At 40.7% G+C, this 27,724-nt stretch overlaps 1 protein-coding gene across 2 annotated transcripts in view; it reads left to right on the plus strand.

The window, feature by feature from the left end:
• Positions 1–2,409: 2,409 nt before the first annotated feature.
• The window catches only part of ubxn2a (UBX domain protein 2A), a 34,351-nt gene continuing 9,036 nt past the window's right edge, over positions 2,410–27,724 (plus strand). The window contains exons 1-7 of one of the 2 annotated variants that reach the window (XM_062984304.1): positions 2,426–2,504; positions 11,645–11,695; positions 12,588–12,710; positions 16,738–16,876; positions 23,371–23,480; positions 25,165–25,302; positions 27,240–27,398. In XM_062984304.1, coding sequence (XP_062840374.1) covers positions 12,664–12,710; positions 16,738–16,876; positions 23,371–23,480; positions 25,165–25,302; positions 27,240–27,398 — 593 coding nt within the window. In that variant the 5' untranslated portion in view covers positions 2,426–2,504; positions 11,645–11,695; positions 12,588–12,663. Of the gene's footprint in view, positions 2,505–11,644; positions 11,696–12,587; positions 12,711–16,737; positions 16,877–23,370; positions 23,481–25,164; positions 25,303–27,239; positions 27,399–27,724 lie in introns of both variants that reach the window. The other variant, XM_008117064.3, reaches the window with a different exon arrangement.

Here is a 27,724-nt window from a genome sequence, read left to right on the forward strand (position 1 = left end):
TGTTATTATTGTAATTGTTTTTTTGGAGGCCAAGTGTGAATGTAGGGATTGGGGAGGTGGATGAGTTGTGTTGTCAGATTTTGTATTTGTTATAGTCACAATGCGTTGTTGTGAGTTTTGTGGGTGCAGATTGTGGTTTTGTGGTGTGGTTGTGTTGTTACAATCGGGAGGGAATGCTTTTGTGTTGTGTTGCCAAGTTTCGTATTTCTGGGGCGTTCAGTTGTGTTGTTATAGCGATGATGCTTTCTTGTGAGTTTTGTGGGTCCGGATCGTGGTTTTGTGTTGTGGTTGTGTTCTTACAACTGGGAGGCAAGGCTTTTGCATTGTGTTGTCAAATTTTGTAGTTCTGGGGCGTTTAGTTCTGTTATAGTCACGATGCGTTGTTGTGAGTTTTGTGGGTCCGGATTGTGGTTTTGTGGTGTAGTTGTGTTGTTACAACCGGGAGAAAAGTCTTTTGTGTTGTGTTGTCTAGTTTCGTATTTCTGGGGCGTTTAGTTGTGTTGCTATAGTCACGATGCATTGTTGAGTTTTGTGGGTCCGGATTGTGGTTTTGTGGTGTGGTTGTGTTGTTACAACCGGGAGGCAAGGTTTTTGCGTTGTGTTGTTAAGTTTTATATTTCTGGGGCGTTTAGTTGTGTGCCAAGTTTTGTATTTCTGGGACGTTTAGTTGTGTTGTTATAGTCACGATGCATTGTTGTGAGTTTTGTTGGTCCGGATTGTGGTTTTGTGGTGTGGTTGTGTTGTTACAACCGGGAGGCAAGGCTTTTGCGTTGTGTTGTTAAGTTTTATATTTCTGGGGCGTTTAGTTGTGTGCCAAGTTTCGTATTTCTGGGGCGTTTAGTTGTGTTGTTATAGTCACAATGCGTTGTTGTGAGTTTTATGGGTCCGGATTGTGGTTTTGTGGTGTGGTTGTGTTGTTACAACCTGGAGGGAAGGCTTTTGCGTTGTGTTGCCAAGTTTCGTATTTCTGGGGCATTTAGTTGTGTTGTTATAGTCACGATGCGTTGTTGCAAGTTTTGTGGGTCCTGTGTGGTTTTGTGGTGTGGTTGTGTTGTTACAACCGGGAGGCAAGGCTTTTGCATTGTGTTGCCAAGTTTTGTATTTCTGGGGCGTTTAGTTGTGTTGTTATCGCATGATGCGTTGTTGTGAGTTTTGTGGGTCTGGATTGTGGTTTTGTGGTGTGGTTGTGTTGTTGTAACCTGGAGGCAAGCCTTTTGCATTGTGTTGCCAAATTTCATATTTCTAGGATGTTTAGTTTTGTTGTTATAGTCACTGCGCAAACAACTTTATCATTTTATATATATAGATCATTGAGTCTCAACCAATTCAACATAGGGTTGTTGTGAGTTTTCCGGGCTGTATGGCCATGTTCCAGAAGCATTCTGTCCTGATGTTTCGCCAGCATCTATGGCAGCCATCCTCAGAGGTTGTGAGGTCAGTTGGAAACTATATGACAGAATGAAAAATGAAAATGTGTAATCCATGCACTGCCTTGCCAGAGAAAGAAGATATATGCCACACAGGTGAACAATAAGGAACAAGTGGTTTCTTCTTCTTAAACCTAGAACAACATATGTACAATGTGATCAATTGCACCAACTCACATAATGTAATTTCATGAGAGATTTAAAGTAGTATTTCCTTTGTCCATGTGGATAAATTCCTTCAGCAGTTCATGAAGCAAGAGCACACACTTCAACATCTGTGTGTCTCTCTACTTCTCTCTTCAGAATCTTTGTGCATCTGCTTAGCTTAAGCTTGAACAGAAATGGAACAGTATCAAAAAAAATCTCAGGCTTAACCAGCTCTCCAGTCATGTCTCAATCAATCAGCTTCATGTAACTTATTTTGCAGTTGACACACAAACATTAACTGATTTCTTACATATGACAACAAACTAGGCATATATGTCCAGGGTGAGAGACATGCTTGAGACTAGTTTGAATGTTGCAATTGACCACCTTGATTAGCATTGAATGGCCTTGCAGCTTCAAAGCCTGGGTGCTTCCTGCCTGGGGGAATCCTTTGTTGGGAGATGTTAACTGGTCCCGATTGTTAAACGCATGGAATTCCCTTGTTTTCTGAGAGTTGTTCTTGATTTACTGTCCTGATTTTCCACACAATTTGTAGCAGCCACAAAAACGAACTTCCTGGGGTATGACAACTACTTTTAAAGTAAGGACAGCACGATTAAATAGGAAATAACACTTTCAAACCAGGAACAGAAAAATGTTCACATTTTGTTTCATATTTTAGAATGTTCCTAAACCAGGCGTGGGCAAACACAGTGCTATATATATATGTAGATAATTGGCATCGCAGGCCCCAAGGGCGATGAGTGGCAGGTGACGTGCCCGCTGGAGCCAATCCGCTCCTCCCCCGGCGCCCCGCCCCTTTTGTGGGAGGAAAGCAAAGCAAACCCGGCGCGAAGCCGCGCCTCCCGGCAACGCAGTGCCATTGAGAGGCTGCCGCGCCGCTGGTGAAACTCCGGTTTTTTGGGGGTGGTAAGTAAAGATTTGGGGGAGACTGTTTGAGTTTGGAAAGGAGCCAGGGGTGGAGGGAAAACAGCCCTGGAGGGAGTCCCGATCTGGGGCCAAGTTGTTGCAGAGGGTTTCGGAAAGGCGCGTCCCTCGCCCCGCCATGGCACAAGGCTATAGTCGGGTCATGTTGGGCAGAGATTTGGGGACAATTTTTTTTTGCAACCATCTGTATTGTCTCCAAAGTCAGCCCCATGTTCCCTTCTAGGTTCCTCTTTTCCTGCAGTTTGGCGCCACTTTAACGCCATGCTGTGGGAACTGTAGTTCTGCAAGGCCTTTTTCGCCTTCTTTCTGAAGCAGTGCTGGCGCCTCTCCAAACTACAACCCCCAGGAGTCCATAGCACTGAAGCTGGAGATACACTGCCACATAATTCAGAGTATCAGTAGGCAATTCAGATTGCATCTGCTTTGAGCTGCATTATATGGAAGTGTAGACTCATATAAACCAGTTCAAAGCAGATCATATGGGTTATCTGCTTTGAAAATCTGGATTTTTGTATGGCAGTGTGGAAGGACCCTTTCGTATCTCTTCCAAGGGTGGAATTCAAAAGAAGACCTTTCATAGGGTCCGTCCACACAGCCATATAACCCAGAATATCAAGGCAAGAAATCCCACATTATCTGAGTGTGGACTCAGATAACCCAATTCAAACCAGATATTGCGGTATTTTTTGCCTTGATATTCAAGGATATAGGGCTGTGTGGAAGGGCCCTTAGTTATCTGACCGTCCTTCCACACAGCTATATAACCCAGAATATCAAGGCAGATAATACACAATATCTGTTTTGAACTGGATTATCTGATTCCACATTGCCATATAATCCAGTTTAGTGTGGATTTTATACAGCTATGTGCAAGGGACCTGAGTTTACCCTGCCATGCAATCCAGTTCAAAGCATATAATGTGGATTTTATATGGCAGTGTAGATGGGGCCTGAGCCATAGTAAAGTGGTGTCAAACTGTACCCTTGGGCAATTGAAGCTGTTATTCTCTGCAGTTGTTTTGATCCCAGTGCTGTCTGCCTGCTGCAGTGATTCCCTCCAAGGTTTGGCACTTCAACTCCCAGGATCCCCAGCCACTTTGGTCAAGGATTCTGGAAGTTGAAGTGCAAACACTGGGAGGACCAAAGTTTTGGGAAACACTGGACTATGGTCAGACTGAGGCCCCTTCTATGCTTCCTTGGAATCCAGGTTATCAAAACAGACAATCAATGTTATCCGCTATGAACGGGATGATATGAGGCCCCTTCTACACTGCCATATAAAATCCAGATTATCTGCTTTGAACTGGATTATATGGCAGTGTAGACTCATAATCCAGTTCAAAGCAGATAATCTGGATTGTCTGATTTGATAGTCTGGATTATATAGCAGTGCGGAAGGGGCCTCAACCACTGCTATATAATCCAGTTCAAAGCAGATAAACTCAATTTTATATCGCCTCAAGTTCCATAAAAGTTCTAAGTGGATTCCGATTCAGCATGAAATTTGCTTTCCAGCCTCAAGGGACCAGATCCTATCTGATCTTGGAATCTAAATTGGGTCATCCTTGGTTAGGAATCATAGAATCCTTGGATGAGAGATGGCCAACAAATACCAGGAGCTGGCAACACCACCTCTTAGGGCCCTTCCACACAGCCATCTAACCCAGAATATCAAATCAGAAAATCTCATAACATCTGTTTTGAACTGGGTTATCTGAGTCCACACTGCCATATATTCCAGTTCAAAGCAGATAATGTGAGATTTTATTCAGCTGTGTGGAAGGGGCCTTAGTATTCCTTGTCTAAGGCCCCTTCTACACAGCTGAATAAAATATATTATCTGCTTTGAACTGGATTATATGGCAGTGTAGACTCAGATAATCCTGTTCAAAGCAGATAATGTGGATTATTGGCCTTGATATTCAGGATTATATGGCAGTATAGAAAGGCCCTAAGAAAACCCTGTGAAATTAATGGGGTCACCATAAGACCAGGGCCCTTCCACACAGCCATATGACTCAGAATATCAAGGCAGAAAATCTCACAATATCTGCTTTGCACTGGGTTATCTGAGTCCACAATGCCATATATTCCAGCTCAAAGCAGATAATCTGCGAATCCACAAAAAGTGAACCGTGAAGTAGTGAGGGAGCACTGTATATCCATAGCAGTTCAAGTGGTGTCAAATTGCATTTATAGTGTAGTTGTACCAGTTGTTCTCATGCTAGAATGAGCTCTCTGAATTGTTCTTGAAAATAGACTACTAGCAAGGACAGCACTTTCAAAACAACCTGTTTGTATGCCACTGAAACAGTGTTTATGTACAGTATATGCATTTCAGTGTAGTGATTACGAAAGCAATCACATACATGTCTACTTCAAAGTAAGTCCTATTAAGCTCAGTGGGATTTATTTTTAGATAAGTGCATATATACTTTTGCAGTCTAAGAGACTGCATTGTAAACCCAGAAGCTTCCAGGTGAGATCATGCCTCTGCTATGAGCTTGATAGATGGCAATTAGACCTATTTTAGAGTTGTTATATGGATCACTGTAATTATGTATGTGAGGTGCCTTATGTATTCACAGGAATGGATTGTGGAATATTTCACAGTGTCTCATTCTTTGCAGCAGCTTTTCAATCATTTTAGGGTTGGTTTTTTTTTTTTATAATGCAGCATGTGACTAAAAACAGCCTCCAGGTAAATTTTGTGTATGCCACAAAGCCAATATTTGAAGTCAGTCTAAATTTATTTTGAAAACATCAGTGTCTACTATTAGCAAAGTATATGCCAAGGAAGGAAGGACAAAAAGAAAGGGCGGGAGGCAGTGGTAAAAAAAGGAAAAAGAGAGAAAGCAGAGATACCTCAGGATTAATAGCCAGAGAGCTGAAGTAGTGGTTTGAGTGTTGGAATAGAGGTGCATCTACACCAGTATTTCTCAACTTGTGGGTCCCTAAATGTTTTGGCCTTCAGTTCCCAGAAATCCTAACAGCTGGTAAACTGTCTGGGATTTCTGGGAGTTGTAGGCCAGAACACCTGGGGACCCACAAGTTGAGAGCCACTGATCTACGTTGTAGAATTAATGTAGTTTGAACCCACTTTAACTGCAGTGGCTCAATTCTATGGAATCCTGGGAGATGTAGTTTGGTGGGGCACTAGCCCTCTTTGGCAGAGAAGGCTAAAGACTTCGTAAAACTACAACCCCCAGAATTCTATAGCATTGAGCCACGATAATTAAAGTGGGGTCAAACTGCATTAATTCCACAGTGTAGATGCACCCTATATATTTCGCTTCCCCATTTCCCCATTCTGAAACCTGTCTTTGTAACCACGCTTTAAAAATCTACTTTAAAAAAAGGTCAAGCTATCTAACACATGCCTTTAAAATTTGGTGCAAATCCTTTGAGCGTCCCTCCTAAATCCCTGTGAAAGTGCTATCTGTAGATGCCACATAGTGTATATTGTATATCGTATCTTCTTAGATACACCCTCCAGATCCGATGAAAATTGGTCTAGTAATTTGTGTTTGATGAGTTGACAAACAAATGAATAAAAACTATAGAAATGCCATACACCAGAGCCTGATAGGGTTGACAGTTAGGTTTCATCTACTGTGGCCATTTGCAGAAATTGGAGCTCTGGTCAAACAAACGCTAGTCAACACTCAAACCACTACACTATACTGGCTATTTTGTTGTTACTGTCTTGAAAGGATTCCCGTTACTCGGTTTTACCTGGTCCTAGTTATGCAAGTGCCAGTCCATGCAGTATCTTATGTAGTATTCTATGGGAGCACCTCGTCATTAATATATGTAGCATTTTAATGATTTATATAGGATTTTAATTCTGTATTTTATATTGTATTTATTAATCTGGTTTTTATGTATTTATTTGCTTGCCTTTTATGTAGAAGACCTATGGTCTATGCATTGAATTAACTTGACTTGACTTGTAACTCTGGTCAAACAAACGCTAGTCAACGCTCAAACCACTACACTATACTGGCTCTTGCCTAACTTTATATTAGACTTTTAATGGTTGGATTTTATTTGACTTGAGACTTGCTAGTGAGAGCACTTTGACATCCACATACTGCATTTTGTTGTTACTGTCTTGAAAGGATTCCCATTGCCACTGAAGCATATCTGTTTGCATAATGCTTTTTCAGGCCTGAGGACTGACATGCTGGTAAGAAGGGGGGAGCTGGCTTGTGTTATAGGTCTGACAACATTTCTCTGGAATGCTGCTGAAGCATCCTGGCAGCAAAACAACAGATATAAAATCGGATGAGTGACTCTAGCTCTGATTACAGTGGGGGATAGGGATCCCAGCTTGAAAACCGGAGAGGGTTCCTGGACCTTTTTTATGATTGTGTAGAAAACAAAATTCCAGCAGGTATTGCTTGTTACCTCCAGGCGATAACGAGGGGAAGGGAGCAAGAAGGAAACTATCAAGTTTTAACAGCTCTGGTCCAGGCTATTTGTCAAATTGCATCTCCCTGTATAGACCATCTCAAGCACTTTGGTCAGCGGAGGAGGCCCTGCTTTCAGTCCCACCCCCGTCACAAGCTTGGCTGGTGGGAACGAGAGAGGGAGCCTTTTCCGTGATCGTGTCCCCCCCCCCCCCGCGCCTCTGGAACTCCCTTCCTACAGAAATTAAAATGGCCCCCACCCTCCTTTCCTTTAAGAAACTGTTAAAGACACATCTATGCACCTTAGCATACAGAGAGGAGAACTAACATAACTGCCATCCCATAGTAGCTATGGTCTAAGTGAAACTAGAACAAGGACTAAACATTTTCAGCAACTTGGTCACTCCAGGTATACGCTCGCTCTGTGCAATAATATTTTTACTGACTCATGTTTAAATTTATTGTTTTTTCTAATGTGGAATTTTATTATAACGTGTCTGTTACTGTCACTTTATACTTTTGATATTAATGAAGAAATTGTGGCATTGATGTTTGCCATTTATATGTATGTTAACCGCCCTGAGTCCCACGGGGGAGAGAGGGTGGTCTAGAAATAAAGTTTATTATTATTATTATTATTATTATTATTATTATTATTATTATTAAGTATAGACTCATATAATAAAGTTTAAAGCAGATAATGTGGATTATCTGCTTTAATCATCTGTATTATATGGTAGTGTAGAAGGGACCTGGGTTCTGTAAATTTAGAATATTTTTGTGTCCCAATTTTGTGTCAAGTCTTGTGTATTTATTGCTATTCTTGGGCTCCCCAATGTGGTGTCCGCGTTCAGTGTTATTGCCATGGACATCTTGTTTGATACTCACCTGGCTCCTAGTCATTTGCACAAGGCTATATATATATATATAGATAGAGTACTTTCTTAAATATAAAATGTCCAAGAGCGTGATCACCAAGTAGAGAAATTTCATTCTATCTTGGAGCTGCAATGATGTTGCCAACCTAGAAGTGCTTGAAAGGAATTGGAACATATTTATACTTCAGCTTTCATGCTGATTACATTTCTGGTCCTCCCAGAAGCTTTCCTAGAAGCCACAAAGTACTCCAATCTATTCTGACCTAGAAATTGGAAATGTCATCTAACTTCCTTCAGCCAGTTTTGTTGTAAGAATGGAGGTATTCTGGATGCAGGGGCCTTTTTGGCTCTAATCAAAGTCAATTTTTTTATTGTGTCAGAAGCAACTTGAGAACATACTGCAAGTCGCTTCTGGTGTGAAACTTGTCTAAGGGATGCCCGTTACCATCCTGCTGGGAGGCTTCTCTCATGTCCCCACAAGCTAGAGCTGACAGATGGGAGCTCACTTTGTCTTGCAGATTCCAATTGGCATCCTTCAGGTCAGCAACTCAATCTTTAGGTCAGCAGTCCAGCTGGCACAAGGGTTTAACCCATTGTGCCACCGCGGCTCCTATGGGGGAGAAAGTATGCTATCTGGGGCTGGATCTACACTGCCATATAATCCAGATTGTCAAAGCAGATATTCTACATCATCATCTTTGAACTGGATTATATGAATCTACCCTGCCATATAATCCAGTTCAAAGCAGAAAATCTGCATTTTATATGGCAGTGTAGAAGGGGCCTAGGACAGAATAGTCCAGTGAGAAGCAGTGTAGTAGTCTGGCTATAACACAGGACCGTAACTGAGGAGGCCTTGAGGTCACTATTTCTCAGCCTAGTTGCACAATATTTTTGTAAAGATAAAAATAGGGAAGGATCAAGTATGGTTCCTTGAACTATTTGGGAAACAGGAGATCAATGTTGCAAAGGTATAATGCATGAATCCAGTTTCATTTGTTCTTTTGTTGTTGTGTGCCTTAAAGTCGCTTCTGGCATATGGTAGTGCTCAGGTGAAACAATCCGGGGGTTTCTTGGCAAGATTTGTTCAGAGGCAGTTTGCTCTTGCCTTTCTCTGGGGCTGAGAGAGAGTGACTCGCTGAAAAGCATCCAGTAGGTTTCCATGGCAGAACAAGGATTCACACACTGGTCTCCAGAGTATTAGTCCAATACTTAAACAATGCGGTCACAATTTCATTTATACAACAATGCAGTATTCATTTTAATTTAAAAGTTATCCTTTGGGGAATGCACCAGTGAATGTTAAGAGTAGGAAAAGCTGTATTTTCTTAGAACAGAGAAAAGGGACCATTTTTCAGTGGGAAGGCTGGATTATTCTTCTCTGCGCCCTCAGTAATATTGACAGATTTACGGATGTGTCCATTCCAATATTGTCTTGTCCTTGACTGGTCCACCTGCTGGAGCGTCTCCAGACTCCATAATATATAAGTTAAAGTACGTGTACACTTTCCCCAGGCTGATGTTTCCCTATCCCTGTCTCTAGAATAGGAATTCTCTCCATTTTGGAGCCGTCAGCCTATGTTCTTTGTCCCCAAGGCTTCCAAAGCGCCCTTGTCTGTTTGCTTTGTAAAGTGTTACCAGCCTGCTCTCTGCTCCATTGAGCCCATGCCTGCAAGATGCTGAATGGCCCGTTCCTTGTATAACAGCCGGAGAGCTGTTCCAGCCAAGCTTTGACATTGCCGCTCTCCTGCTAATTTGTAAAGTCTGAAGTGCAGCTGCTGCTAAAGCTCTCTTAGCTTTCTGGGCCTTTGGGCAAAATGTGCTAAAGAATCAGAGCAAACACACAATAGACTCCTATCAGTTGATTTGCACAGCAATGGGCTATTCTTACACTATGCATTGGAAAACTCAAGGTTTTGTTCCTTATCATGTGAATACCAATAAAACTAAACCCGGAGATGTATTTGGCAGAGTCCCAGTTGATTTTGGAATAAAGAGACAATGTTGACAGATAGCATGTTGGCTTTTTGTGTGTGTCCTGATTAGTTTTTCAGAGGTTAGTTTTTCAGAGGTAGTTTTACTAAGACCTGAAAAGAAAGTGCATTATATGGTCCAGCCCAGGCATGGGCAAACTTCGGCCCTCCAGGTGTTTTGGACTTCAACTCCCCCAATTGCTAACAACCAACTGTCTGTTAGGAATTGTAGAAACTGTAGTGCAAAACACCTGGAGGGCTGAAGTTTGCCCATGCCTGGTCTAGCCCCAATGTTAGACCCACTAGAGATGCATTTATACTGATAGAATTAATGCAATTTGACCCCACTTTAACTGACCTAGCACAATGCTATGTAATCCTGAGATCTGCAGTTTAGGGCCCTTCCACACAATACCTGCTTTCAACTGGATCATCTGAGTCCACACTACTATATAATCCAATGTCGAAGGGGCCTTCATGAATCACCAGCACTTTTGGCAGAGAAGGCTAAAGACCTTGTAAAACTACAACTCCTATGATTCCAGAGCATAGAACTATAGAAGCGAAAGTGGTATCAAACTGCATTAATTCTACAGTATAGGTGCACTCTGAGGTTCTGACCCAGGAACTGGATATTATGAAAAATGGAAAAAGATTGTTATTTCTAATTACCATAATTTGGCTAGAAAAGGGGTCTTCTTTCTAGCATGCCAAAAAAAAAACTTGGTTGATTTGGAGTATTATATACTCAGACCTGAGAGAGAGCAGGTATGGCTGTTAGGAATTGTGGGAGTTGAAGCCCAAAACACCTGGAGGGCCTAAGTTTGCCCATTCCTGGACTAGACTATGTGTTGAGGTGGCATCCTGTATTCATTGATATACTTTATGCCACTTGAAAGTCATTGATTTCCATGCAGTATCAACATATTAAAACATTCAGTGAGTAAAACTACATTTTCTTAGGAAATTTATAGTTCAATCTTGAGTTATGTTTTCTCTTTCAGTGGCACATGCAATCACACACAAAAATAGTTCAATTATGATATACCGTAATAACAATGTCAGTAAATGCAGGTTCCAATCTATACTTGATTCTGGTTACAACGGGGCAAACCTATTGGTATCCTATCATGAAGTAGTAACTTGGGGCCCTTCCACATAGCCATATAACCCAGAATATCAAGGCAGAAAATCCCACAATATCTGCTTTGAACTGGGTTATCTGAGTCCACACTGCCATATATTCCAGTTCAAAGCAGATAATGTGGGATTTTATTCAGCTGTGTGGAAGGGGCCTTATACATGCTTAAATACTCAAGGGACACTAGCTCCTGTCTGATTTTGGAAGCTAAGCTGGAACAGCCCTGGTTGCTACTTGGATAGGAGACCACCAACAAATACTGTTGGCTATAATTTAGAGGAAGGAGGTGGCAAAATAACCTCTGAGTATTCCTTGCCTAAGAAGACCTATGAAAGTTCCACCCATAGGTTGGCAAGCAATATGTATGACATTGTGTACCCATTTGTGTTTCAGAGTCCCTAAGCTGAGTTTAGGAATGTTGTTTGGGGGAACAAATGAAATTTATGCTCTTCATGACTTATGAATTAAATAGAATTGTGTTGGTACATGGTGTCTGAGATGTCTTCTTCCATATAAGCAGTTTAGGATCATGCAGCTGGTAGGACTGCACAGTAGTTGGCCATGCGAACAAATATTCACCATATTACAAATTAAAAAGCAGACAACTTCCTGGAAAAGCTAAAAGCTGGAAAATTACTTTAAGTGTTCTGGAATGCAATCTTGTACATTTTGTAATTGATTTTATTAGGATAGTAATCATTTTTTTTTTCAATATTAGGTGGAGCAGAATGCAAGAAGTTGACAAGATTGAAACTCTGAAACGAGAATGGTGGGTCTGTGTTTGCATTTTTGCATGTAGCCCTATATAGAAAAAAATCATATATACAGGCAGTCACCTAGTAACAAACATCTGACTTAACAAACTACTCATAGTTAAGAGTGGGGATGAAACAACAGGAGGTGAGAGAAATATACCCCTCTGAAGGGAAGTTCACTTCTGAAAGAGTTATTATAATGGGGAAAAGGGGCCTCTGCTGAAGCTTTATCCTGGTTTCCAGAACAAGCCAATTTTTTTTTCAAAATCCAATTATCACAGGGACAGAAAATGAGGTAAAATCTTCTGAACAGGGGCACAGACAACAAAATAAACACTGCAGAAGTGTTAACTTTTTCTTATGCTATCCAAAGTTAAATAATATATATATATATATATTTGGCTGGAATTACACTTTAAAAATGTACTTGTTCCGACTGTCATATAAATTCAACTTAAGAAGAAACCTACAAAACCTATCTTGTTTGTAACTTGGGGACTCTGTATCCACAAATAGTCATACATTTTAAAAGTTATTACGAAGTATTTTAGTATTGGAGTGTTCTGTTATGGAATTGTATATGTTTGGAGCTAGCACAAGTTAACTTTTGTTTAAACTGCATAAAATCTAGATGCAAACTACACTAAGAATTTCTTATTTTTGTTTCCCATTTAGGCTAGCAGTTTTGGGTAAGAATTCTGTAGTAGCGCAGCCCTGATCTTTTGATGTAAATAATTTTTTACCACTCCCAGAGTTAAAAAGTGGTTGAATGCTTCCATGGAGGGATTATTAATTACCCAGTTAGCCAAATCAAGGTTGTTAGAACCCAAACTATGAATTTTAAATTGCCATTTTAAATTTATGGATGATTTTAAGTAGTAATGGTATTTATTTATTTATTTACAGTATTTATATTCCACCTTTCTCACCCCGAAGGGGACTCAGGGCGGATCACATTATACACACATAGGGCAAACATTCAATGCCCATAAGCACATCAAACAGAGACCGAGACAGACAGACGCAGAGGCAAGTTAACCTTCTCCTGAGGGGATGTTCGATTCTGGCCACAGGGGGGAGCAGCTGCTTCATCATCCACTCTGACGGCACTTCCTCATTCCAGGTCGTAAATTAGTTAACCTTGCCTCCCCACTTTTTTTTTTTATAAGTGGTACCTTATTTCCTACTTGATAGATGCAATTATCTTTCGGGTTGCTAGGTCAGCAACGAGCAGGGGCTATTTTTAATTTTTAATTGATGGGTGCTCACCCCGCCACGGGCTGGTCTTGAACTCATGACCTCATGGTCAGAGTGATTTATTGCAGCTGCTCAACAGCCTGCGCCACAGCCCGGCCCTGTGCTTTCAATGGTTTTCTGTGTTATATATTTTAATTTATGCTGTATCCTCCCCCAAGCCTTGGGGAGCAGCAGAAGAGAATAATAGTAATAGTAATAATACATACATCCATACATACATCATATAGGAGATATAGGAGTGTGTTCTGATCTGATGCAGGGTGAAAGATCTTCTGCACAAAGACTGTAAACAACATTTATACCTTTGTAGTCTGCCATGTTCGATGTGAACTGCTTCTGTCCCGGTACAATGTTTGGAAAGCTCTGTGAAAGAGCCATGTTAGGTCTTTTGGATAGTAAATATGAGAAAAATGCTAAAAAAGGAAAGAGGAAACTCTCTGTGTCTGGATGAGAGATGTGTTTTGGGACTCCTGCTCAAGGTCTGGAGCTTCTCTCCACCTGACAGATCTCCAGACGTAACACCTGCAGACTTAACTAACCTCGGGACTATTCCGATAGCAATGCTAGGTACAACATGACCTTCCCTTAGTCATTACTTGTTGGGTAAGTTTTTTCAAAAGGAATCCTTTGTTCAACAGAGCCTTAAATGCTTCTCTAGGCTGGTACATATCCTGTTTCCTCTGCCCTTGAAGGATGCAGCTGCAGGCAAGCATTACAGTTTCTAGCCTATCGTATTATTAAACCTGTTCCTTTGTAATAAAGGACTGAGGTACACTTGCCAGGCAAGAACGATGCAGCTGTTTTCCTGAAGATCTGTTGTATTCTTCCAAACAATCTTTTACTTTAAAATAGCTCTGTAGGGAGTTGAAATGAACATGTGCTCCCAGCCAGATATCTTATATTTGAAAGTTTACTTAGTCTTTTTATGATGACATGTATACTTTAAATTATAGTCACAATATTCATGACCATCCTTTTCTTTTTGTTTTCTTTCCCTTCTTGTATGCTTTTTATTTATTGGAAGTTTGATGTGTGAGATGTTTTGAAAATTAAACTAAATATTATCTTACATGTTTATTTTAAATGGGAAAGAGAGCTTCTAAAGTTATAAGATACAAAAGAAAGGATCAAAAGATTAGCAACAGTCCTGTCATTACAAGAATACCAGATTGGGAGTTGCGCTGTCATTATGCTGGCAGAATACCCTTCACATCCAAAGTGTACTTATGCTGGAAAAACAAAACTGGTATAAAAATGATGAGATAATACCAGTGGCAACCAATCAGGGATGATGTCAGCATCAGTGCCGATATAATGCCTACAAACTGAAGCCTAAATCTAGTTCTTAGTGTCACTGCTTAAATCAACCCATTGAATCAGTGTTACTTAAATAGGTGTTGACTTACCATTCGAATTAGTGAATCTGATAACAATTGGATGAGGTCAGAATTAATACAACTTGACACTACTCAATGCTTGGAGTTGTAGTTTGGTGTGGCAGCAGCAGTCTTTAGTAGAGAAGGATGAAGACCTTGTGAAACTGTAACTCCCAGGATTCCATCTCAGTTAAATTAGTGTCAAACTGCATTCATTCTACAGTGTAGATTAGTGGTTCTCAACCTGTGGGTCCCCAGGTGTTTACCAGCTGCTAGGATTTCTGGGAGTTGAAGACCAAAACGTCTGGGGACCCAAGGTTGAGAACCACTGGTGTAGTGGTCGTACACTTAGTGACATGATCCAAGCATCCTTCTTCTGCTTTGCTTCATGCACATAGCTCCCAGTACATCATCCCTGCTGACACCACCAGCTGTGACCTCAAGGTTGCCAGTCCTTGAATGTACTTCAGACAATGGGTTAGATCCCTGTAATGTTCTCCACTGTTTTACAAGCCCTGCCTACAAAGGGGAAAAAAGCAAGCCCACACAATGCAGCACTGACATAGTGAACAGCATATACAGTCCTTTGGCAAGGTTTCAAGACCCACCGAGGGAGGGGAAATGTTCTTTCCGTAGACAAAAAGCCAAGAGCAGGAGGTTTGGCCAGGTACCTTGGGGAGCCATGGAGCAAAGTGACAGTAATACAATTTTTATTGTGTAGTTAATTTCTTTCACTTTAAAAAAATCAATATAATGAGAAATTCACTTCTACATAGCAGGTCATTGTTTATGCATAAACCTTATGTCCTTTCAAAGATACTTATTGCAGTGCTTTGCATAATTATATAGAAGTGCTTTGTAGGATTTATATGTATGTCTGCCATCCTTAGTGATGGTTGAGGATTTGATTAGGTTGCTTCCTAAGCTAGCAGTAGTAGGGTATTGACATTTTACAGGAGAGGCTGTCTGTACTATTGTTCTTCTTCTCAGAATATTGTCTACTGAAAAGTGAGATGCTTACTCCAATACATGAAATCAGTATTAAGATAATATAGCAAGAAATAGTCCTTAAATGGTTTAAAAATCTGTTTGCATATGATATAAACTTCCCTTGATAGCATGGCTCCATCTCATTGCTTGCGACCTTTGAATTAAGTCAAGTATGTACCCAAACAAAAATGGCTTGGCTTCTGAGAACTGCTTTTCCTGTTCTCTTCCTGTCCTTTTGAAGCTCTCAGCCCCCCTCAGTACACCTTGTCCCAGAAGGAAAAACTTTTAAAAATAAAAATATCTTCCTCCCATTGGGAACTTTAGGTGGGAAAAGGTAGTTGATACTTGTAATGATTTCTTAAAATGGGATACAGAGGAAGGTGATACAAAAAGGAAGTTTCTGCAAGGGTAGGTTTGCAAATTAACTTTCTGAAGTTTGGCTGTAACTATATAAATTTTAGTTTTTATCTGCTACTTTTAAAATCCAGCTCATGGAAGTTTTCCAGGTGCAACCTGAATGAAAAATTATTATGCTTCCTTTCCAAGGCCTCCACATTGAATTTTCATTAACACCACGTAGCCTAGACTTAGGTCATACCATAGCCAATGTACCCTTCCCTTCAAATACGTTGAAAATTCACTGAGAAAAGGAGTATCTATACTAAATAATAAATATATTTTAAAATACATTGTTGTGTCATAATTTGTATGCAGCAAATCAGAGACTGCTCACATTCTGAGTAACTGGCATCATTCTGTTTTTGGCAGGCAGGAATGAATGTATGACAAATACAGATAATTGTGTAATGTGACTCGGTGGCCAAACAACTTTAAACCAGTTTCAACATGCAACTAAACCCAGGATTTAGGCATCAGTAGCAAACCATGGGATAGTGCATTTCTCCTATCTCCTGTTTTTTTATAGAAGCACCCCACCCATGCCCTTGATTTGACATTACTTAAGACTTTCACCAACTGGATTAAAATGGAATCAACTGAGTTGCTAAACTCACATTGAAAACAACTATTCTGAATCTGATTCAAGTACAGTGAAATAGTGCCATAGATTAGCTTTCTAATATGATCTGTGGGATATTATTTTCCAATCCCATATAAATTACTGGGGCCAGAATATTATAAAAGATTTATCTGGAACTAACTTGTGTTGCAAGCTGTTTTCAAATCAAGATGAGTGGCTGTTGTTTAATATTTAGGGAGTTGAGAACCTGGTCGTTCATGGCTGGCTTGGTTTGCATTAGTCATATCTTACAAATCAATGAGAAACAAATAATTTTCTGAAATATTTGCTGCCTCTGTAACAAGAATGACTGCTTTTTTTTAACACTGCTGTCAGGTAAATAAACATGCATTTTAGGTAAAACTGTAAAATTCATTTGCAACTTTAGATTTTAAAAAATCTTCTCACTTTACAGGGTTTGCACACCAAGAAAGGACAGTCAAGTTCAGAACGGCACAGACCAGAACAGCTGTGATATTTTTGTCAATAATCTTTTTGAAGAAGCTCAGAAAGTTGGAGCTGTATGCACACAGCAGGCAAAGGTTAAAAGCCAAGTAAGTGGATTGAATGTAGTAAAATGTGGTCATTTTAAACTGTTTGAAGTCTTAAGGACCAGCATCTAAGAAGGTACTTTTAGTGGTGGAGTTGTTTCTAATAGTGGATCGATCTCTCCCATATTCTCCTGCACTTCATCCTGCAAATTCACACCAAAGCTATTCTCAGGCTAGGAAACCCTGACTCTATAACTTCTAAAGTTGCAACAATGGTCTCAAGCTTTAAGTCTGACAGCCCTAATATTGACATAAAATGGGGGCACCATCAAAGTGAATTTTGCACAAGCCCTCTTCATATCTGGAGCTAATTATGCAACTTTGGTACTCCTCATGCATTTTTATAAAAACACTAGCTTGGGGACCCGGCGATGCCCGGGTCATTTGAGAATGACATTATTTGTCTTTTAATATTATGTATTCTGTTTGGAGTGGGTGAACTACAATTCCCAGAGTCATGGCTGAATCCTTCCCAAACCCTGCCAGTATTATAAGTTGGCCATTTTGGGCGTGTGTACCAGGTATGGTGCAGTACTGTCTGGATGGGGGTGAACTACTGCAATTTCTAGATTCCCGGGGCAATTGCCCCAAAATATCTATCAGTATCCACAGCAGGCAATATTCAGTTTGTGTGCCAAGTTTGGTCTAGATTCGTCATTGGCAGGGTTCAGTGGTCTTTGGATGGAGGTGAACTACAACTCCCAAAATCAAGGCCCCTTCCCACAAATACCTGCAGTATGTTGAGTAGGTCATGAGGGTTCTCTGTGTGAAGTGTGGTCCTAGTGCATTGTTGGTGGGGGTCAGTGTGAACTATAACTCCCTTTTTCCCAAACTTGTGCAATATGTTGTATTGGTTATGGGGGCCCTGTGTGCCAAGTGTGATGCTCATTTGTTGCAGGTGAACTATAAATCCCAGTACCTACTACTCCTCAAGTTCCAGTCCAGTTTCCCTCCAAACCCACCAGAAGTCAAATCTGGGCATATCGGGTCTGCATGGCAAGTTTGGCTGAGAGCCATCATTATTTGGGTTCATAGCGTTCTGGGTGTAGGTGAACTACAACTCTTCTATATTCCCCAGTAGGAATGACAGTGCTCTGACTTGATGCAGGGTGAACTACAACTTCCATATGGAGTCAATCCCAAAACTCCTCCAGTAAGTTTAGTTGCAGCTCAGTTCTGCTGAGAGATTGGAAAGGAAAGGGCAGTGGGCAGGGCCATGCAAATTCCACAGCAATGGAGAACCCTGGGATGCCTGCCTGTGGTGGAAGAAAAAGCAAAATCTAGGATGAAATGGTCCCCAAACGAAAGCATTCCTTGGGTGGTGGGCTGTAGTGTTTCAGAAGGACATTGGCAGGGGCTGGGCTGCATGTTCATGGTGCTCTCTGTAACCACAATGTCAGTGGAAAAGAGTGACTTGCTAGATTGTTAACCCTGGGGAGTATAGCCTGTTTGTCGAAGCCAGAGGCTGTCTGTGTGAGCAGACATCCGTGCCACATACACACATCCGGGTTTTCGCTTTTATTATGGATTTAGATTAGATTTAGATAGATTAGATTAGATAGATTAGATTTAGATTTGAAGGGAGTGGTGTCATGTTCTAGTTAAGAATGAAAGCTTTTTGTATTTAAAGACCTACTGTATAAGTATAGAAAGTTTGGGTTGTTGTGAGTTTTCTGGGCTATCTGACCATGTTCCAGAAACATTCTCTCCTGATGTTTCACCCACATCTATGGCAGGTATCCCCAGAGGTTGTGAGGTTTGTTGGAAACTAAGCAAGTGGGGTTTATATAGCTGTGGAATGTCCAGGGTGGGAGAAAGAACTCCTGTCTACTTGAGGCAAGTGTGAATGTTGCAGTTGATTATCTTGATTAACACTGAATAGCCTTGCAGCTTCAAAGCTTGGCTGCTTCCTGCCTGGGGGCATCCTTTGTTGGGAGGTGATTAGCTGGCCTTGATTGTTTCTTGTCTGGAATTCCCCTGTCTTCTGGATGTTTTTCTTTATTTAATGTCCTGATTTTAGATTTTTTTAAAAACTGGTAGCCAGATTTCAATGGCTTCTCTCTGTAGTCTGCCATGGCGGTTGTTAGCGTGATCCAGCATTCCACAAGAATGTGGACAAATTCAACAGAGAGGAGGAAACCATAAAATGAACCAAATCTGGCTACCAGTATTAAAAAAACTAAAATCATGACAGTAAATAAAGAACACTCAGAAAACAGAGGAATTCCAGACAGGAAAAAATAATGGCCAGCTAACACCTCCCAACAAAGGATTCTCCCAGGCAGGAAGCAGCCAAGTTTTGAAGCTGAAAGGCTATTCAATGCTAATCAAGGTGATCAGTTTACAACATCCACGCTTGCCTCAAGCATACAAGAGTTCTTTCTCCCACCCTGGACATTCCACAGATATAGAAACCCCACTTGCCTAGTTTCCAACAAACCTCACAACCTCTGAGGATGCCTGCCATAGATGTGGGTGAAATGTCAGGAGAGAATGCTTCTGGAACATGGCCATACAGCCTGGAAAACTCAGCAACACAGTGATTCCAGCATGAAAGCCTTCGACAACATATCGAAATGTTATTTTAAAAATCATCACAGAAAACCTGGATCAGCTTATCCACAGGTCAGTGTAAGTACTGTACCATAATTTTTATCAAAAGGGAGAGAGGAAGAGGGGAAGGAAGGGTAAAAGCAAGGAAGATGTAAAGGGAAGGAGGAAGGAAGAAAGGGAGGGAGGGAGGGGGAAAGTAAGAGGGGAAGGGAGAAAGAGAGGAAAGGAAAGGAAGAGGGAAAGGGAAAGGAAGGGAGGAAACCACCTCCTTCTCTTAGTAGAGTGGCAATTGGTGAAATCTTACTCCATCCTGGGAGAACTTCAAAGAAACACCAACCTCTCCTACTTTCTCTACCATGTTGCTATTTCTGGCCTTTTGAATGCCTGGACAGGAAAATTGTATTGACGGCCAAGAGTGGCTGGCACTCTGAGGTGTAACTGGTGCTTCCTCCTCTCTGTGGAATAAATCTCGACTTATCCACCGATCATATGAAAATTCATATTTTTTGTCCTAGTACCAGTCATTGACTTATACAGGAGGCTGACTTATACACAAGTATATATGGTAATCCATATCCTAGTGGCTTTGCACTGTGTCCTGTTAAATGTACACATTGGATGGACAGAGGTTTAGGTTCTCTCTTCATTTTAAATCCACCTGTGCTTTCTAAACACATTGTTTATTGTGTTGACGTTTTTAAGGCTTTTTTGCTTACGTTGGTAGAAAAAGGCAGAAAAAGGAGGCGATAGGGCCATTGCAAGGAGAAGATGGGGTGATGGCGACAGGGGACAGGGAAAAGGCAGAACTACTTAATGCCTTCTTTGCCTCGGTCTTCTCAGAAAAAGAAAGCCATCTTCAACCTCAGCAACACGGAATGGACGAAGGATTGGGGGAAATCCAACCCCAAATAGGGAAACAAGTTGTCCAGGAACACTTGGCCTCTCTAAACGAATTCAAGTCCCCAGGGCCAGATCAGCTACACCCAAGAGTACTGAAGGAACTAGCGGAAGTTATTTCAGAACCACTGGCAATTATCTTCGAGAGTTCTTGGAGAACGGGAGAAGTCCCAGCAGATTGGAGGAGGGCAAATGTGGTCCCTATCTTCAAGAAGGGAAAAAAGAACGACCCAAACAATTACCGTCCGGTCAGCCTCACATCAATACCAGGCAAAATTCTGGAAAAGATCATTAAGGAAGTGGTCTGCGAACACTTAGAAACAAATGCGGTCATTGCTAATAGTCAACACGGATTTACCAAAAACAAGTCATGCCAGACTAATCTGATCTCTTTTTTCGATAGAGTTACGAGTTGGGTCGATACAGGGAATACTGTGGATGTAGCGTACCTGGATTTCAGTAAGGCCTTCGACAAAGTCCCCCACGACCTTCTGGCAAACAAACTAGTAAAATGTGGGCTAGACAAAACTACGGTTAGGTGGATCTGTAATTGGCTAAGCGAACGAACCCAAAGGGTGCTCACCAATGCGTCGTCTTCATCATGGAAAGAAGTGACAAGTGGAGTGCCGCAGGGCTCCGTCCTGGGCCCGGTTCTGTTCAACATCTTTATTAACGACTTAGACGAAGGGTTAGAAGGCACGATCATCAAGTTTGCAGACGACACAAAACTGGGAGGGATAGCTAACACTCCAGAAGACAGGAGCAGAATTCAAAACGATCTTGACAGACTAGAGAGATGGGCAGAAACTAACAAAATGAAGTTCAACAGGGACAAATGCAAGATACTTCACTTCGGCAGAAAAAATGGAAATCAAAGATACAGAATGGGGGACGCCTGGCTTGACAGCAGTGTGTGCGAAAAAGACCTTGGAGTCCTCGTGGACAACAAGTTAAACATGAGCCAACAATGTGATGCGGCTGCTAAAAAAGCCAATGGGATTCTGGCCTGCATCAATAGGGGAATAGCGTCTAGATCCAGGGAAGTTATGCTCCCCCTCTATTCTGCCTTGGTCAGACCACACCTGGAATACTGTGTCCAATTCTGGGCACCACAGTTGAAGGGAGATGTTGACAAGCTGGAAAGCGTCCAGAGGAGGGCGACTAAAATGATGAAGGGTCTGGAGAACAAGCCCTATGAGGAGCGGCTTAAAGAGCTGGGCATGTTTAGCCTGCAGAAGAGAAGGCTGAGAGGAGACATGATAGCCATGTACAAATATGTGAAGGGAAGTCATAGGGAAGAGGGAGCAAGCTTGTTTTCTGCTGCCCTGCAGACTAGGACACGGAACAATGGCTTCAAACTACAGGAAAGGAGATTCCACCTGAACATCAGGAAGAACTTCCTCACTGTGAGAGCTGTTCGACAGTGGAACTCTCTCCCCGGGGCCGTGGTGGAGGCTCCTTCCTTGGAGGCTTTTAAGCAGAGGCTGGATGGCCATCTGTCGGGGGTGCTTTGAATGCGATTTCCTGCTTCTTAGCAGGGGGTTGGACTAGATGGCCCATGTGGTCTCTTCCAACTCTACTATTCTATGATTCTATGATTCTATGAGATTGTTAGTGTGTTTTTTCAAAACCATACTGTGTTATGTAGAAAGGACTGCACAATATACTCATATCTTTCAGGGTATAAGGGGGCAAATTTTGTATATTATCGTGGTTGGGGGAGTGATTAGGTCCTGAAAGATGTATGCTGTGCTGCCCACTGAGCTGTGTAATTCACTGGATGACCCTGAGCTTGCTATTTTCCCTTTAGCCTGAGCTGTGTAGGATTAAGCAGGACAAGTGCCTTGTATGATGCCTTATTTGAAGGAAACATTGGATATGAAAGTAAATCATGATAAATAATATTACCTTGTGCACATAAGCACGTATATCAGTGTTAATGTAGCATCTTATGGGTAGGTGAGTGGGTTGAAAGATAGACTCAAGATGCAGTCAGCAAAATTCATATTGTGAAGAAATATGGAATGGTTGCCCAAGCATAAAAATCGATCAGCAAGATTTGTACCCAGTCATAGATGGAGCAAGGAATGCTATAAGAACTGAAATAGCAATTATTCTGGTGCATGGAGTTGAGAAACAGAGGGTAGTTGAATTCCCTTTTGCAAATTGTTTAGAGTAATCACTTGTTTTCCTGCAAAAAAATTGCAAATGTAAATGTTTTTGGTGTTGTTCTATATCTTAGATACTAGAGAACATTAACATAGGAATTCAATCCATTCCTTTCTATTGTCAGTAACAGTACAGCTGCACAACTGCAAGGCAGCCAATTGCGCGCCATGGATTCTTCAGCAGGCTCAGTGTTATAGCATATGTTTTGTTTTGTAAAGGATCCTCTATTCAATCTATGATGTTTCTGGGGAAAACTGAAGCCCCTTCTATACTGCCATATAACTCAGATTATCAAAACAGATATTCTATGTTATCTGCCTTGAATTGGACTATATGAGTCTACACTGCCATATAATCCAGTTCAAAGCAGATGTGGATTTTATATGGCAGTGTACATGGGGCTAAGGGGATGAGGAATCTCTGTGTCACTCGGGCCCCTTCTTCACTACCATATAAAATCCAGATTATCTGCTTTGAATTATACGACAGTGTAAAAGAGATCTTGAGAGTGCAAGAAAAGGCATAGAAAATATTGGCGAAAATGGACTAGTAACAGCCTATTTGGTGCCATGGTGTGGCATTGGACTACCACTTCAGAAACCAAGATTCATATCCCCTCTCAGCTATAGAAACCACTGGGTGATCTTGGGCAAGTCACACTCTCTCGGCATCAGAGGTAGGCAAAGGCAAACCCTGCCTAAACAAACTTTGCCAAGAAGGCCCCATGACGTTAGGGTTGTTACAAGTCAGAAATGATGTGAAGGCACATAAAACAACAAATAGACTATGAGGTGTTTCTGTCTCTTGCATTTTTTCACATGAATGGTATGGATCTATTCTTCTTATAAAATGATTTTCTTTGTACTTTTGTTTCCTAGGCTGATACAACAATTAAATTGTGGAAAAATGGCTTCACAGTGAATGATGGTGAACTCAGAAGCTATACAGATGTTGCAAACCAGCGCTTTTTGGACTCAATCAAAAAAGGGTACGTTAACTTTGGGTACGTTAACTTAACTAAACTGTAGTAACCTCTGTGTGGCTTTGTTTCCATTGTATTTTCATGTAAAGCTCCTGTTCTACTCCTCTTTACTTAATGTCTACATGTACTGCTAACACTATGAATGGCTGTCAGAGTTGTTGTGTTTTTGTTTAGGAAGTATGTATTTCTGTATTATTTAAAATATTGATATGCTGCCTGTTTAGAATTTGGCAGCATTTTGGTGTAAGGATGCAAATAAATAAATGAATAATTAATAAAATAATGTGGAAGGTGTATTGTGCACAGTGCTTTAAAATAGCACAAAAAGTCCCTCTTCTACTTTATGTTACTTATCTGCACTTGCCATGTAGTGTCCTGCAAAGTGTCATTTAGTACGTGTTAGGCCACCATAGGGTATTCAGGGATGTGGTGAAACAAATTAAGTAAGATTTTAAACTTTGGCTACCTCTCTACTCAGTCTGGACTTTTAAAATAAATTGATTTGAAATGTAAATTTCTCTCAAGAATTCTGTATTTTTTAAATAAATGCTGTATTTTGTGAACTGTTTCCTTCTGTTAAATAATGGTGAGGGTGAATAGCAACTTTGGTCTCAAGTTTCCTGAAGTCATATCACCCAAAGAATCACATCAGTTCTATGTAATCAGTTTTTACTGATCACTAGTAACTACTAATAGTTAAAGGACTAATAATTAAGGAATTGGCTGGTAACTAAGATGGCTTTGAGCTGAAACAGAAAAATGTAACCAAATCTGTAGCTCAGGGCAAGTATATTGGCCCCAGGGGAGAAAGGCAAAATAAAATAACCAAAGGGGATTGTATTTTGAGATTTTAGATATTACAGAAAAGGTATTGGGGATAAATGTTCTCCATACCATCAAAAGCATCAAGATATGCTAGACAGAAACAAGATATTGCCAAATTTTCAAAGGGTCTGACAGAATCAGCAAGTTGTCATCAGTCTCTGCAGAGGGAATGCACTCTTGGCAATATGCCTCATATTTGTAGGGCAGTCCCAGGGCATGGGTTCATTCTAACATAATGTCAGGATTTCCATCTGATCCCCCCCCCCCCCAGCCTTCTTCCATGTTGAAAACATGATCCAAAATTCACAACCTTCCAGAGGAGGTTTTTTATGCACATAGTAAGTTGGGGGGTGAGCTGGGGGTGGGGTTGCAGAAAATATGGCCCCATTACTATTGTTCAGCGTTGCTACCTGGAAACATGTTGTTGGGTAAGGCAAAATCATCTTCCTCAATATGAATGTACATTGCATTTTTTGAACAGAGGGCATGTTCAACTACTAGTTAATAGGCTAGGTTTTGATGTACTGATGCCTGGATGCTATTCTTGCCAACACAGCAGTGAAGAACCTATTGGCTTCTAGATATCTTGGGCCTCAGCTCCCTTAAACTTCATCTACTGTGTCCATTAGTCAGTCAAGATGGGAATTAAATTCCACAAATAACTAGAGAGCCATGTCTTCCTTACACCTGTTGTAGTGTAAGGATGTTCTTATCATTTTGTGCTAGAAAATAAAATTATGAAAGGACAGAAAATGGGGGAAACCGTAGCTTATGATACAGTTACCACATTTAACTTCTTTGATAGATCTATACCTGCTTTGTCTATGCGGTAATGATTGTGTATGTTTTTCTGTTTTTAAAAAAGCGAGTTGCCTCCTGAATTACAGAAGATATGCGGCAAAGAAGAAGTGGCTGTGAAGATGGATGATAAAAAGCATGAGGTGTATACTCTGAAGAAGCCAGTGTTTCATCCTTTCTCTGGACAAGGGTACAGATTAGGAAGGTGAGAAGCATTTCTGAAATTTCATCCACTCTCATCAGGGTGGCAGAGTGGTTTGAGGGTTGGACAGTGCCTCTGGAGCAATGTTTCTCAAACTGATCCTCCAGATGTTTTGGACTTCAGCTCCCAGAAATCCCATCCAGTTTACTAGCTGTTAAGAATTGTGGGAGTTGAAGTCCAGAATATCTGCAGGATATTGAGAAACTGTGCTTTGGAGAATGGGATTTGACTCCTATGAACGCCCATTTGGTGATCTTGGACAAGTCAAACCAACCTCAGAAAACCTTGTGATAGGGTCCCCTTAATTCAGAAAAGGCTTGAAGGCACGCCACAACAAGAGACACTGAGCCACTCATCTGAGAGCTCAGCAATTTTGGCCTCTCCTGTGAGCTGTTTCCTTTCCAGGTGGTTTTGTCAAGAAGACCAACAATGTTTCATTGTCTTCTACTTCTATTATGTCTGATTGGAAGAACCAAAGAACATTAAGAGGTGGTGATTAATTTTTCCATCCCCACCCTTATTTCTTTCACATCTTGTCTAGATTGTAAGCCTGAATGCAAGCACTGTCTTACTCATACATGAATGACTCTAGGAGACTACCCAGCTGAAGAGTCAGCAGTATTTTTTTCAAAGAAACAAAACTAGCTGTCAGTTTACGTTACTGAGTCTCTCAAGCCCCATGTTATTGTAGAGCCCAATCTGTAGTACAGCTCTGAATTTAGATCCCTGAGATAAAAGTCCTGAAAACATATTCCTTTGTGTATATGTCACTCGCACAATATCTCTACACTTGGGAAGATTTGTCTCTTTCCACTGTACATGGAATGAATTGGAGCATATATGTATCATGCTTTCCTTTGCAAATATTTAGGATGCATGTAGGGAGGTGGAAATTGTAATATTAATGTACCAGCTTTTACAGTCGAGCAGACATAGTCTTGAGTAGTTTAAAGAGCTTTATTTTTAGGTTATTAAAACAATATGGAGGGCATTCTGAATTCTAAGGTTTCAAGAAGTGTTTGTGGGAAAAGACTGCCTTAGCAGAACAATAAAATGCAACATTTTCATTGTGCTATTTCCTGTACATTTCACATATACAATATATTTCAGATATTAATATCCGACAGTGTGGTATAATGGTTGGATCTTTTGACTGCTGCTCTGGATTGTACAATGTGTGCCTCAGAGTTGTTTGCACAGAGTGAGGGTGCCTTTGACTCTGGCTTGTGTAAGGTCACCCAATGGATTTTCATATTCAAGTGAGGGTTTGAAGCCTGATCTCCAGAGCTGGAGGGAGCTGGTGCAGTGTAGTTTGCTATGATTCTAGACCCCAGAGTTTGAATCCCTGTTTGACCCTAGAAGCCTTCTGGGTGACCTTGGGTGAGTCACACTCTCTCAGTCTCAGTCTCCTTCTACACTGCCGTATAATCCAGATTATAAAATCAGATAATCCATATTATCTAAGGATACCCCATTACAGTATGTCTTAGGGTTGCACATACCCCATTACAGTATGTCTTAGGGTTGCCATAAGTAAGGAACAACACAATAACTTTCTGCTAAAAATATTGGGAGGGAAGCTAAACACTATTAACTATGAGAAAAATGGAATTGTCAAGCATCTTAGCAGTTTGAAGAAGACACAGAATAACCAAGATTTCTACATACTAGTTCCTAACTGCAATTTTTAAGGTTTTGTTATCTGTCTTCTAATGAGGTCTTAGTCCTGAAAATGCCAACATTCTATAATCTTGTCTGACAAAAGCTAATGTTTAATCTCTTTGTTGTGATTTAATGCTACATAACACTACAGTATAAATATTTTGCAGTCACCAAAATAAAGAGTAACAAGTTTGTTGCAGGATTAATGCGATTAAGCATCCAGCTATCTAATGTGAAGATAAATTAAATCTTGTTTGAATTTGTTCTTTACTTTCCAGTGCTACGCCAAGAGTAATTTATAAAGTAAAAAGAGATGTTGAAGAAATTGAAAAGAAAAAGCCGACAGTGGTATTAAATTACTCAGAACCCACCACTAGTGTCCAGATCTGGTTAGCAGATGGAACAAGGATAGTACAGAAGTTTAATATTTCTCATAGGTAAGAAGATATGATACTGTCACACATCTTTACCTGTGCTGTGTAATTCTATATTTGTCTACATGGACATAAGACCCACCGAGTTCATGCTTGGAAGGGAATATATATAAGATTGTAGCCTCATAGTCTCATGCTAAACATGTTTATTGAGAAATAACTCCCTTTGGCTTCTGTGAGAATTATTCTTAAGTAGGTTGCAACTTAAAGTTCACACCACTTAGGTAGGTGGAATAGAAATAACTGCTTTTATCAAGAATATTAGAATAGAAATAAGTGTTTTTATGGAATGAAAATCAAAATAAAATGTAAGTTGCAAAATGTATTTT

The sequence above is a fragment of the Anolis carolinensis genome, chromosome 1, assembly GCF_035594765.1.
Source record: "Anolis carolinensis isolate JA03-04 chromosome 1, rAnoCar3.1.pri, whole genome shotgun sequence".
In the NCBI taxonomy this organism is placed as follows: Eukaryota; Metazoa; Chordata; class Lepidosauria; order Squamata; family Dactyloidae; genus Anolis; species Anolis carolinensis.